Raw genomic sequence first — 13566 nt, forward strand, 5'->3', positions numbered from 1 at the left:
TCAAAGGGGGAGGCCTACAGACCAAAATATTGGGAACATCTCGGATTCTTGTCCCTGCGCATCCACAATGAGCCTTATTGACCAAAAGATTAGGTGGACCCCATATTCTTGTCTGCAGGCATCCCGGTCATATTTGCCAAAATATTGGGTAGACCTAGGATACTTTTTTTTCTTACTTGAGTTCTGGTTTCTTTGCTTCCTTCTTTCTTACTTCCTTGTTTCCATAATTTGTATTTTCTTTCCTTCCTAGTTTCCTTTCTTCCTTGATTCATTTCCTTGTTTTCTTGCTTTATTTCTTTGTTTCCTTGCTTTTGTCATTCCTTGTTCCTTCCTTTTGCGGTTTATTCATGTATCCATTATCTGAACCGCTTATTCTATTCCACTGTTTCTATTTAACCTCTCAGCCTTTACATGGAATTCCTCCAGAAATTAAATTCTGTTTACATATGACGATTCAAAATAAGGCATCATGCGTGATTTGCTTTTGCAGGCCACATAAAATTATGTGGCCGGCCAGATCTGGTCCTTAGGCCTTGAGTTTGACACCTGTGCGATAAGTTATGTCACGTTTGGAATATCAATGTGAACCCCAATTATATATGCACATACTGTGCACACAGTAAGCCCCAAGTGTGAATCCATGTGCCTCACCTTGTGTTTCTGTCTTGGTCTCGGATCTTCTTCTCCATTTCAGCATCTGTGAGTGTCTCCAACAAAGGACACCACTGGTCTGCATCACCTGTGTTACGAATGGCAATCTCTACTGTTGGGAGTGGGTTCTCACTGCAAGCAATTCAGAAAACAGTCCAATCACAGTTCATCACAATAGTGGACTTGTGGTGAGAATAACGGTAGCTTTAAACGCAATGTTGTGGCCTATTTTAGGGGTACCCACAATTTTTCAGCATGCGAGCTACCGTAATTTTCGGACTATAAGTCGCACCAAAGTATAAGTCGCACCAGCCATAAAATGCCCAAAAAAGTGAAAAAAAAACATATATATGTATATAAGTTGCTCCTGAGTATAAGTCGCCCCCCCACCCAAACTATGAAAAAAAACGCGACTTATAGTCCGAAAATTACAGTACTTGTAAAATGATCTACCCACTAGAAAAATGCGAAACATCTCTACTATCAAATATATTGAGGATTCTTTATATGTACAGTGTATGACAATGTACCTTACAAAATCATATGAGCCAACATTGTACAACACAACGTAATTCACCATGAACATTTTTTTTTGTAATTACCGTATTTTCCGCCCTATAAGGCGCACCTAAAAACCTAAATTTTTATCAAAAGTCAACAGTGCGCCTTATAGTTCGGTGCGCCTTATATATGGATCAAGTGATGAATTTGTTGATCCATACTGGTTGTACACAGTGCTCTGCCAAAATGTTTTAGTACGTTTTAGTACGACTAGTAAATTACAAGGTCGCATCGCTTCCCAACATTACGGTAACTGTGGTCAGGGGGCGTCACCGAATAGCTGTTGTACCCGCGAGGCTATTTCATTTCAAAATAGGCTGCTCCGTTAATGTTTCGAGTAAATCTACGGATCGATATGGAAGGGAAACATAGGTAAGTAGTACCAATGCGTTAGATCGAACTTTAGTCAGTTCTGATCATTTTATAGGAGCTCGTTTGAGAAACGCGATTGTTTACACTTTGCTGAGGCTCATGGGAGATTGCGAGCTGAGGGTCATGGGAAATTGCGTGTGGCTAATGCTATAACGATAGCTACTATACGCGCGAGGCTATTTCATGTCAAAATAGGCTGCTCTGTTAATGTTTCGAGTAAATCTACGGATCGATATGGAAGGGAAACATAGGTAAGTAGTACCAATGCGTTAGATCGAACTTTAGTCAGTTCTGATCATTTTATAGGAGCTCGTTTGAAAAACGCGATTGTTTACACTTTGCTGAGGCTCATGGGAGATTGCGAGCTGAGGGTCATGGATTTTTGCGGATGGCTAATGCTATAGCGATAGCTGCTATACGCGCGAGGCTATTTCATGTCAAAATAGGCCGCTCTGTTCATGTTTCGAGTAAATCTACGGATCGATATGGAAGGGAAACATAGGTAAGTAGTACCAATGCGTTAGATCGAACTTTAGTCAGTTCTGATCATTTTATAGGAGCTCGTTCGAGAAACGCGATTGTTTACACTTTGCTGAGGCTCATGGGAGATTGCGAGCTGAGGGTCATGGGTTTTTGCGGATGGCTAATGCTATAACGATAGCTGCTATACGCGCAAGGCTATTTCATGTCAAAATAGGCTGCTCTGTTCATGTTTCGAGTAAATCTACGGATCGATATGGAAGGGAAACGTAGTACCAATGCGTTCGATTGAACTTTAGTCAGTTCCAATCATTTTACAGAAGATCGTTTGAGAAACACGATTGTTTACAGAGGGCTCGTTGGTTATTGGCTAGTGGGTGCATACCGCAACCCTAGTCAACCTCTGTTGCAGTAAAGCTTCTATTTTATGCGCCTTATAGTCCGGTGCGCCTTATATATGGACAAAGTTTTAAAATGGGCCGTTCATTGAAGGTGCGCCTTATACCCCAGTGCGCCTAATAGGGCGGAAAATACGGTACTTGACTTGACTTTGATGACTTGCACCGAATTGAATCAACCATGGATGAATAACCTGAACGCTAGCTGCTGACAACCAGCCTCAAGCACAAATTCAAGTTTGATTTTAGCTTTTTTTATTCAAGTTCATTCACCTTTCTCAGCTCGCTTTTCAGCGGGAAGTCGATGTCATATTTCCCATGAACAGTCCGAAAATGCCTCTCTACATTTCCCTTCTTTGGTGCTGCAATTATGGCAGATGAGGCAAACGCACTTTGAAAATGACATTGTGAAACAAAGGTTCACCTCCTACTCCGTACGAAAGTGATCCATTTTTGTCTTCTTACTTGGTTCAGTTCCGCCACTCATATTTGATGACAAAAGCTTTGTTTAGTTAAAAAGAAATAAAAAACTCGCTGACAAGCTTGTTAGTTTGCTGCACTGAGCGCCATTGTTTGCGTACGTGCAGTGCCCTAGTAAATGTAAAATAAATTCTGTCATCTGACGCTACGTTCGTCAAACATGGCGCTGCACACTGAGGGGTAAACAGAGTGCATTTAAAAATTGCTGTTTCCAACCCAAATCTTTCCAAGTGCCTGGCTGCCCTGTTAATCAATCAAGGACGGATGATAGTCTGACGTCTATATTTTTTAACGTCATGTGATCTACTATTACTATCTTTGGGATTGACTAAGTATGACCACTATTACTACTACAAGTACCATGACTACAATTATAAGTCATATAGGTACGACTACAAGTACTAAAAGTACTACCGTTTTTTTCCGTGTATAGTGCGCAAAATTTAACTAATTTATTGTCCTAAAATCTGGGGTGCGCATTATACATGGGTACAAAAAAAATTTTTTTTTTTTTTTTTTTTTTAAGTCCCAATGATCGTCACACACGCAGGGAGGCAATGGGTCCCATTTTTATAGTCTTTGGTATGGTCTTAACTAGGCTGGATGTAATTTTTTTTGTTGGCGTTGATTTCTCCGACTGCCCATAAACGCACCACCGCGCTCCGTGCGCGCACGGGAAAGAGGCGGCTCTGTATGGGAGAGACGTTGAAGAGGAATAAAAACACCCTTGGAAACCAAAACATGCCCCTCGTCGTGACTCGGAGCCGCAACAAATGTTTCGGATTTGTGTAGGGTACATTGTGACAGACAGCAAACGAGCAGGTGAAAAAAAATAAAAATAAAAATAAAAATTTAAAAAAAATTCATAAAAATTGGGTGCGTATTATACATGGGTACAGGCTTTTTTCCAGCATCAGCATGCCATTTTTAGGGTGCGTATTATACATGGGGGCGCACTATACACGGAAAAAAACGGTACTGCTACAGGTACGACTACTACGACTACCACAAGTACAAGTACTATTGTATTTTCCGGACTATAAATCGCTCCTGAGTATAAGTCTCACCAGCCATAAAATGCATAATGAAGAAGAAAGAAGTCACACCGGAGTACAAGTCGCATTTTAAATTGTTTTTAAATTTATTTGATAAAATGCAACACCAAGAACAGACATGAATAGGCAACAACAGGCTGAACGGTACGATATGCTAACATTACATAAACACAAACAAGAAATTGAGAACGTGCCTGACGTAACATATTAAGAATTATTCAAATAACTATAACATAAATAAGTTCATCGAACCATCTGTGTCACTCCAAATCATTAAAGCCCAAATATGACGGTAAAAAAATTGACAGTTTTATGTTTTACTTCTTTAATTGTGGTCTATATAAAGTGGAACAACGCTGCCTTTGTCTGAACTCCTCGTTTTGATACCATCATATGTCCCTCTTTTCTACTTGTTCTGAGGTGCGGCTCAGAGCAAGCCGTTTTAGTCCGGTCTCTTTAAATGCAAATGAGATACTTTACACCCCACAACCCTCAGGACCCAAGATGTGCGCCTCCCTTTCCGGTCGTTATATTTGCATTTTTTTTAGCCAAAGTAGCGTTTCCTTTTTATTTTTTTGCTTTATTCAAACGAGGTAGCGTTTATTTGCGCCGCAAACGTTGTAATTGATTAAAAGATATCAATGACAGTAGACTAGTCCATACAACCATACATGACACATAATAAAATAAACCTCACAATATTTATGTACGGTTTGTAAACAAGCACTGCATTCATGCTACGAAGTAAGCTAATGCTAGTGCTAGCGTTAGCGAGAAACTAACGAAGGCATTAAACACTTTGTGTTACCCAAGAATAATACAGCACCTTCGAGGCAATTCATCTGATGCAACTACTCAAAATACACCCACAATAAGTGAAACACTTATTGATACACAATGTATGTATGTTAATAATAAAGGGTGACACTACTTCATGGATTTTCACATATCGCAGGTGGTCTTGGAACCAATTATCCGCGATAAACGAGGGATTACTGCAATAGCCAATGCATTTTTTCAATATTTTGAAATAATAGTAAATGTTACAATATATTTTGTTTTCTCCTCTCATTTTCACCTTATTTTTACATTTTCACATTTGAAATACCCACAAAAATTGAGGATTATTTTCTTTATTTTCAGCTCCACTACTCGGATTAAAACAAAAATCTGTTGACAAATTTTCCCCGTTCATTTAAGTGCTATGACCCACATAGACAGCAGTTACTTTTTGCCAAACAGTTGCGTCTAAAAGGTTCTCATGTAAAAAAAGAGTATAGTGTGTACATGCCCTTAGCTCAATAGACCTAGTTTTCTAATACAGTATTCAAAGACGAAGAAAGTTTCAATCCAATCCACATTAATATCCCAGACTACCGTTTTTTTCCATGTATAATGCACCCCCATGTATAATACGCACCCTAAAAATGGCATGTCGATGCTGGAAAAAAGCCTGTACCCATGTATAATACGCACCCAAATTTTGACTCCTACTTAAGTCCGTAAACGTAAAATTATTTCAGAAAAAAGATCATCTTTGGAAACAACCGGATGTTATTCTGCCGGTCAGTATCACTGCGCATGCGCTAGCAAACTCAATAGCGAAGAAATGTTTCGGATTTGTGTCGGGTACATTGTGACAGCAAACGAGCAGGTGATCAAGTAAGCGTCTGATACGAGAGCATTGTGTTCATATGCAGCGTGTTTGAAGTGAACAGCAGAGAAGAAAGTGCATCTGTAATGGCGACCTCCGTATCATATCCGGATAAAAAAAATAATAAAAAAATAAATGATTTATTTTATTTTATTTTTTTTGTACCCAAGATTTTAGGACAATAAATTAGTTCAATTTTGCGCATTATACATGGAAAAAAATGGTATTTTCTAAAGAAGAGGGTAATGTTGAACACATCTCTATTGTAGTTTGCTCTTACAGTGAGGCAAAAAATTATTTAGTTAGCCACCAATTGTGCAAGTTCTCCCACTTACAAGATGAGAGATGCCTGAACTTTTCATCATAGGTACACTTCAACTATGAGAGACAAAAGGAAAAATAAATCCGGAAAATCACATTGTCTGATTTTCAAGGAATTTATTTACGAATTATGGTGGAAAATAAGTACCGTAATTTTCAGACTATAAGTCGCTCCGGAGTACAAGTTGCATCGGCCATAAAATGCCCAAAAAAGTGAAAAAAAAACATATAAATCGCTCCGGAGTATAAATCGCATTTTGGGGGGCAATTTATTCGACAACATCCAACACCAAGAACTGTCATGAATGAGCAACAACAGGCTAAACGATAGGTATGCTAACGTGACATAAACACAAACTAAGAGCTGAGAACGGCCCTGACGTAAAGTTATTCAAAAAACTATTACATAAATAACACGTTAATAAAACTAGGACTTGCATGTGGAAGAATTCCTAAACATAAAGAATCTGGTGAGTCATGGATGAGTTTACATTTTGTTTTTAAATGTCATTAAAGTCAAGATTGTAGAATTGTCAGCCACAGAAGCGGAAGAGAGCTCCATAGAATAGGACCGGGCGTGCGTAAAAGCCATGACCGAGCCCTATCCACCGTCCCCGGCCGGCCAGCCGGCCGAGCGCCGGCCCCAGACTTCCATCCACGGAGGTGATAGAGAGCTCCATAGAATAGGACCAGGTGTGCGTAAAAGCCATGACCGAGCCCCATCCACCAGTGTCGAGCTTTTTCGATTCTTCATTTTCATGCCGTTTTTTTCCTTCGGTCTTGCGCGAATGTGCTTGCGCTATTCTATGTGCGCGATGTTATCCATTCACCGTTTGCCTCCCGGACCCGGATGTTTTTTTAGTGATCAGCGAACGGCGTGGGTGATGTTCGATTTCTTTTCCTGTGGCGCGCGCCCCTACTGGAAAGATTCCTGGCTACGCCTTTGCCATCCACCGTCCCCGGAAAGCCACCCGGCCGAGCGCCGGCCCCAGACTTCCATCCACGGAGGTGAAAGAGAGCTCCATAGAATAGGACCGGGCGCGCGTAAAAGCCATAATAGTTTTTCAAATCTTCTGTGTCCTTAAATCATTCAAACGTTTAGTCCGCCGTGTCACTTAGAAACAAAGCCGCTAATAATGCCGGTAGTACGTGGGGTCCTTCGTCATCTTCGTCATCCCGTGATCAATCTTTGTCCTTTATGTAAACAACTGCCGCGCCACGCTGCGCCGCGCTGCTGACGTCACTTGAAATTCAAATTACAGTAATCCCTTGCTACATCGCGGTTCCACTTCTTTTGGGGGGGATGAAATTTTTGAAAAAAAAACCACATATAAGTCGCTCCTTATTATAAGTCGCCCCCCCCCCACCCAAACTCTATGAAAAAAAACCGACTTATAGTCCGAAAATTGCGGTAGTTGATCAATAACAGTTGATATTAATACTTTTGTTATATACTCTTTGTTGGCAATGACAGTGGTCAAACGTTTTCTGTGAGTCTTCACAAGGATTTCACACACCATTGCTGGTATTTTGGCCCATTGCTCCATGCAGATCTCGAGAGTGATGTTTTGGGGCTGTCGCTGGGCAACACGGACTTTCAACTCCCTCCAAAGATTTTCTATGGGGTTGAGATCTGGAGTCTGGCTAGGCCACAGACAATGAAATGCTTCTTACGAAGCCACTCCTTTGTGGCAGTGTGATTGGCATCATTGTCATGCTGAAAGACCCAGCCACATTTCAACTTCAATGCCCTTGCTGATGGAAGTTGGTTTTTACTCAAAATCTCACGTTACATGGCCCCATTCATTCTTTCCTTTTGACGGATCAGTCGTCCTGGTCCCCTTGCAGAAAAACAGCCCCAAAGCATGCTGTTTCCACACCCACGCTTCACAGGAGGTATGGATGCAACTCTGCATTGTTTCTCCTCCAAACACGACGAGTTGAGTTGTTACCAAAGAGTTCTATTTTGGTTTCATCAGACCATATGACATTGTCCCAATCCTCTTCTGGATCATCCAAATGCTGTCTAGCAAACTTTATACGAGCCTGGTCATATACTGGCTTAAGCAGGGGGACACGTCTGGCACTTCAGGATTTGATTCCCTGGCGGCGTAGTGTGTTATTGATGGTAGTCTTTGTTACTTTGGTCCCAGCTCTCTGCAGGTCATTCACGAGGTGCCCTCGTGTAGTTCTGGGATTTTTGTTCACCGTTCTTGTGATCATTTTGACCCCACAGGATGAAATATTGCATGGAGCTCCAGATCAAGGGAGTGGTCTTGTATGTATTCCATTTTCTAATAATTGCTTCCACAGTTGATTTCTTCACACCAAGCTGCTGACATATAGCAGATTCAGTCTTCCGAGCCTGGTGCAGGTCTACAATTTTGTTTCTGGTGTTCTTTGACAGCTCTTTGGTCTTGGCCATTGTAGCCCAGCGACAGCCCTAAAACCTCACTGCTCTCGAGGAGATCTGCATGGAGGAATGGGCCAAAATACCAACAACGGTGTGTGAAAACCTTGTGAAGACTTACAGAAAACGTTCGACCTCTGTCTTTGCCAACAAAGAGTATATAACAAAGTATTAATATGAACTTTTGTTATTGAACAAATACATATTTTCCAACATACCGTATTTTCACGACCATGTGTGCCATTACTGTATTTAACACACACATAAGGCCCACCGCATCATAGGGCACATGCATGCCATGATTTAAGGTAAACAAAAAACGGTTGTACTTTATTCTACTGTTGAACGATGTACTCTACTGTACTCACATTATTGTTGATCGATGTTCATACGCAAATCCATCCAAGTCCTCATCTTCTGGATCCAAATTAAACAATTGGTACATTCATGTTTGTATATTAATTTAGGATTATAATTTTTTTGTATTTATTATTTTCCCAACATGCACAATTTTTAAGCAAGTGTAACACAGGATTTAGTAACCAATTGGTACTTTAATTTTTGTATTTCAATACAGGGATTACCGTTTTTTTCCATGCATAATGCGCCCCCATGTATAATACGCACCCTAAAAATGGCATGTTGATGCTGGAAAAAAGCCTGTACCCATGTATACTAAGCACCCAAATTTTGACTCCTACTTAAGTCCATAAACGTAAAATTATTTCAGGAAAAAGATCATCTTTGGGAACAACCGGATGTTATTCTGCCGGTCAGTATCTCTGCGCATGCACTAGCAAACTCAATCGCAAAGAAATGTTTCGGATTTGTGTAGGGTACATTGTGACAGCAAACGAGCAGGTGATCGAGCAAGCGTCTGATACGAGAGCATTGTGTTCGTATGGAGCGTGTTTGAAGTGAACAGCAGAGAAGAAAGCGCATCTGTAATGCCGGCCTCTGTATGATATCCGGATTAAAAAAAAAAAAAAAAAAATTGTACCCATGTATAATGCGCACCCCAGATTTTAGGACAATAAATTAGTTAAATTTTGCGCATTATACATGGCAAAAAACGGTATAATTTTTTTGTATTTATTATTTTCCCAACATGCTGTAACAATGTACATATTTATGTTTTACCCTGCTTAAGTTTTTGTTTGTGAATTGCTCCTTTTTCGCAGGAGCAGATAAAGAAAAGGAGAGAATGAGAGTGCCTGATTTGTTGTTAAAAAATAATAAAGATCCAGTCGAACACAGTCCTGCCTATCGGGTATTTTTTAGCAAGGAAGGCACCAGAAAGATACATCACTGAGTCCTAATTGTAATCCACCATACAACGGCCCCCAAAAACCAAGGTACCACAACATTTAAAGATTACACTAGCATTGATGGTACATCAACCGGGCTGTTAGCGACTTTAACAACCCAGAGAAGGTCACAATATCTCATAGAAAAGGAAATAACTCCCAAAATAGACTCACTTGAACAGTGTTACTTGTGGTTCCAGAGAGATGGTATTGATCTCAAGGAAAGTGAAAGATGTCCTGCTAATCTACAGTTGTATTCTCCCAAACTGCTCAAGCAGTTGTCTTTAATATGTTTGCCACCAACAGTCTTTTGTGCATAGTCGATGTATCAATAAAATCCAATCTTAAGCCTTTCTGTGGTCAGATGTTGGGTGAGAGGCTGTTGTTCTCCTGCTGTACCTGCGCGGTTGTTTGAGTTGAAACTTCGGCAAGGGGATTGGTTGAAAACTGTGAGGGCGGAGTTAGGGTGTCACAAACCGATAAAGGCGGTGTTCGTGACGTCACAAACTGATCTGCTAAAGCAGCCCATTTGAGAGTGCTGTTTGAGCTATGTTGATACAAACAGCAAGGGAAACTTTGGTCAAACAAATTTGGGGAATTAGTCAGGCTGGGGGATGCATAGTTATGAACAAATACCGTAATTTTTGGACTATAAACCGCACCAGCTAACATTCGGGGATTTTTTTTTTCTTATATAAACCGCACCGGACTATAAGCCGCTGTTAGAAAAATGTATATATATGTTATCATGCGTTCTCTAATCAATGCTTTACCGCAATAGTACTGCAATATATGCTTGCTGTTTGGCCTTGCTGGTTTTATGATGTACCACAGAAGAGAGGTTACAGAAAAGACGCAGCGGACAACTCATCTTAAAGAAGACATCGACCGAGACAGTTCCTTTTTAACAAAGACCATATTGAGAATCAACATGCCTCATTGCTGTCTTGCACCCCAGATGAACCTATAAGTGACCATCATTGTCAGGGTTTTCCTAACTATCTTGATTGTAGGATTAGGTTGGAATGTATATAACCAGTAATAAATAATATATCTTGTCCCATCCTACACAATGTCGTAAAACATCCCTTGCTATGTTTTGACTAGAGGTCAAAGGTTTTCTTTTCTATCCAGTCCACTTCCCACATGTTCTTATCAGTATGTAAACACCTAGTGATTTTTCCTTACGAGGCAAAGCCCACGTGCTTTACACATTCCTTTAGGGCAGTGCTTCTCAATTATTTTCTGTTACGCCCCCCCTAGCAAGAAGAAAACTATTCGCGCCCCCCCTCCCCACCGTGACTATCCTAACTTGTCTTGTAGGTTGTAAAATGTTGCACTGTCGCAAACGTGACAGAAGTAACAATGAGAGCGCCACTGCCGCCTGCTGTAGTAGATGCGCAATTACACTTTATTCTAGTACTGCCAAAAAAAAAGCCTGTTCCCCAGGGTCACACGCGCCCCCCATGGCTAGTGTCCAAAAAGACGAAGAAATTTGCTCCCCTTTAGGCTTCAAGTCATTCGTTTGGAAGCGATATATCGCAATATAGTGCTCTACAATCGATATTTTTTTTAAATAAAAAATATAGAACAATATCCTGATTTATAACAATTCATACGCAAAATCAACAAGGTACTGCAAACTCTTTATTTAGGAAATTACAAGAGTATTGCAGTATACAAAGTGCTTATTTTAACACTGAACTTTGATGTCGTGTTTTTTCTTTAAATATGCGGCGAGATTTGTGGTCCCTGAATATTTGATCACCGCATGGCAGGATTTACAAACTGCACGTGTCTTGTCCGTTGAGCCATATTTTCTTTGGAATCCAAAGTGCTTCTAAACGAATGACTTGAAGCCTAAAGGGGAGCAAATTTCTTCGTCTTTTTGGACACTAGCCATAGCACCAGCCCAGGAGCCGCGTACTAGTTGTCGACTCCCCTTTCACGTGCCTGCTCTGCTCACAACACAATGCCGCGCACTGCTCCCTGCTCCCGGAAAGAGGAAGCAAGCAACAATGAACTGGATTTCAAAATAAAGTCGCGTCTACGTAATGTCCGAGGTCAAACACGGCGATATAAATCGATGTTTACGTTTAGCATCGATGCCAATAAATCGTAGAGCATTATATCGATTAATCGATGTGTATCGATGTATCGTTACACCCCTAGTCAACAAGCAAGGAGATTGTTGTTGACTTCCGGAAGGGTCACACCCAACACCTGCCGCTGACCATCGACGGTGCTGTGGTGGAGAGAGTGAGTAGCACATCATGGGGGTGCACATCAGTGAGGATCTCTCCTGGTCCACCAACACCGCATTACTGGCGAAGAAGGCCCAGCGCCGCCTGTACTTCCTGCGGAAACTCAGGGTAGCGTGTGCTCCTCCGGCCGTCATGACTACATTTTACCGTGGCACCATTGAGAGCGTCCTCTCCAGTTGTATTGCTGTTTGGGGTGGTAGCTGCACTGACTACAACATGAAGGCCCTCCAGCGCGTAGTGAACACGGCTGGTAGGATTATTGGTGCTTCACTGCCCTCCTTGAAAGACATTTACACCTCCCATCTCACCCGCAAGGCGACCACGATTGTGAGTGATGTGAGTCACCCCGCTCACTCTTTGTTCGATCTTCTGCCCTCTGGGAAGAGGTACAGGAGCCTGCGCTCCCGCACCACCAGACTCACCAACAGCTTTATACTCCAGGCTGTTAGGATCCTGAACTCTCTCCCCCCTTCTGCGTAGCGTCCTGTACTTTTGCGCTATTTTGGTCCTCTTATTTATTTATTTATTTATTTATTTATTTATTTATTTATTTATTTATTATTCATTGGTTGTGCCTTCTTGTTTTTGTTTTGTGTTGTTTGCTTGTATGTATGTTGTGTACTATGTCTTGTCACCGTGGGATGGTGGAAACGTAATCTCGATTTCTTTGTGTGTCTTGGCATGTGAAGAGATTGACAATAAAGCAGACTTTGACTTTGACTAATAGGGCTGGATTAAAAAAAACATACCGGTAAAAGTCACTGAGACGCGCGGTAACACAGCAGCAACACGGTAGCACAGCAATAACAGGGCTGGTTAAAAAAACATACCAGTAAAAGTAAAAAAAGAGCCAGTAAAAGCCGTCTTCATCTTACTCCTGTGCACTGAAATCATTGAAGCCTTCCTCCTCAGTGTTCGATTGGAATAGTGTTAGATATCCTTCGCCACACACTTTCTCAGTCTCGCTTTCGTCGTCGCTTTTATGCATTTCTTCTAGCATTTTCCATGATGAGGGTCTGTTGATGCTTATCTTATTCATGCACGAAGCACTAAGTTACATTAAACTAGCGAGCTACACGTATGCTCCATAATGACGGTTAGTGTATAAAAGCTTCCTTTCAGTAATGTTCAGTTTTTTCTGTGTGTGAATTATTCGGCACTATTTGCCTGGCGGAGGGACATGCGATCAACACACCACTTTTCTCCCCAGTGACCGTATCACATATCCCTCCGCCCAGCAAAGCGGTGCCGCACAACAGCGGTCCACAGCCTTTTTACGACTGTATAAAATTGATCAAGTCATCACAAAAATCACAGAAAAAATCCTTCTTTTGACCCCCATAATGACGGTTTGTGTATAAAAGCTTCCTTTCAATAATGTCCGTCTTGATCTCGTTCTGTCTCTTCTTTGTGTGAATTACACGGCCTTTTTACCAGTGTATAAAAGTGATCAAGAATTTGAGAAAAAAGTCGCGGTTTATAGTCCGAAATTTGCGGTACCTAAAAAAATAAAGAATTTCATTTGAGGGCCCCTTTAAACGCCCTAACCCTTTGCCCATCCTTCCTATCTTCTCTGTCTTGTCAACCTGTAAAGATTTTCTCTTCTTTAGTGT

At 41.2% G+C, this 13566-nt stretch overlaps 1 protein-coding gene across 3 annotated transcripts in view; it reads right to left on the reverse strand.

The window, feature by feature from the left end:
- LOC133163716 (SWI/SNF-related matrix-associated actin-dependent regulator of chromatin subfamily B member 1-like) overlaps positions 1 to 13566 on the reverse strand; it is a 96205-nt gene that overhangs the window by 7779 nt on the left and 74860 nt on the right. For 2 of the 3 annotated variants that reach the window (XM_061293892.1, XM_061293894.1), the window contains exon 8: positions 652 to 783. The exons of the other annotated variant lie outside the window; for it this stretch is intronic. In XM_061293892.1, coding sequence (XP_061149876.1) covers positions 652 to 783 — 132 coding nt within the window. The remainder of the gene's footprint in view (positions 1 to 651; positions 784 to 13566) is intronic. 3 annotated transcript variants of the gene reach the window in all.

This window comes from Syngnathus typhle, linkage group LG12, assembly GCF_033458585.1.
Source record: "Syngnathus typhle isolate RoL2023-S1 ecotype Sweden linkage group LG12, RoL_Styp_1.0, whole genome shotgun sequence".
Taxonomy (NCBI): domain Eukaryota; kingdom Metazoa; phylum Chordata; class Actinopteri; order Syngnathiformes; family Syngnathidae; genus Syngnathus; species Syngnathus typhle.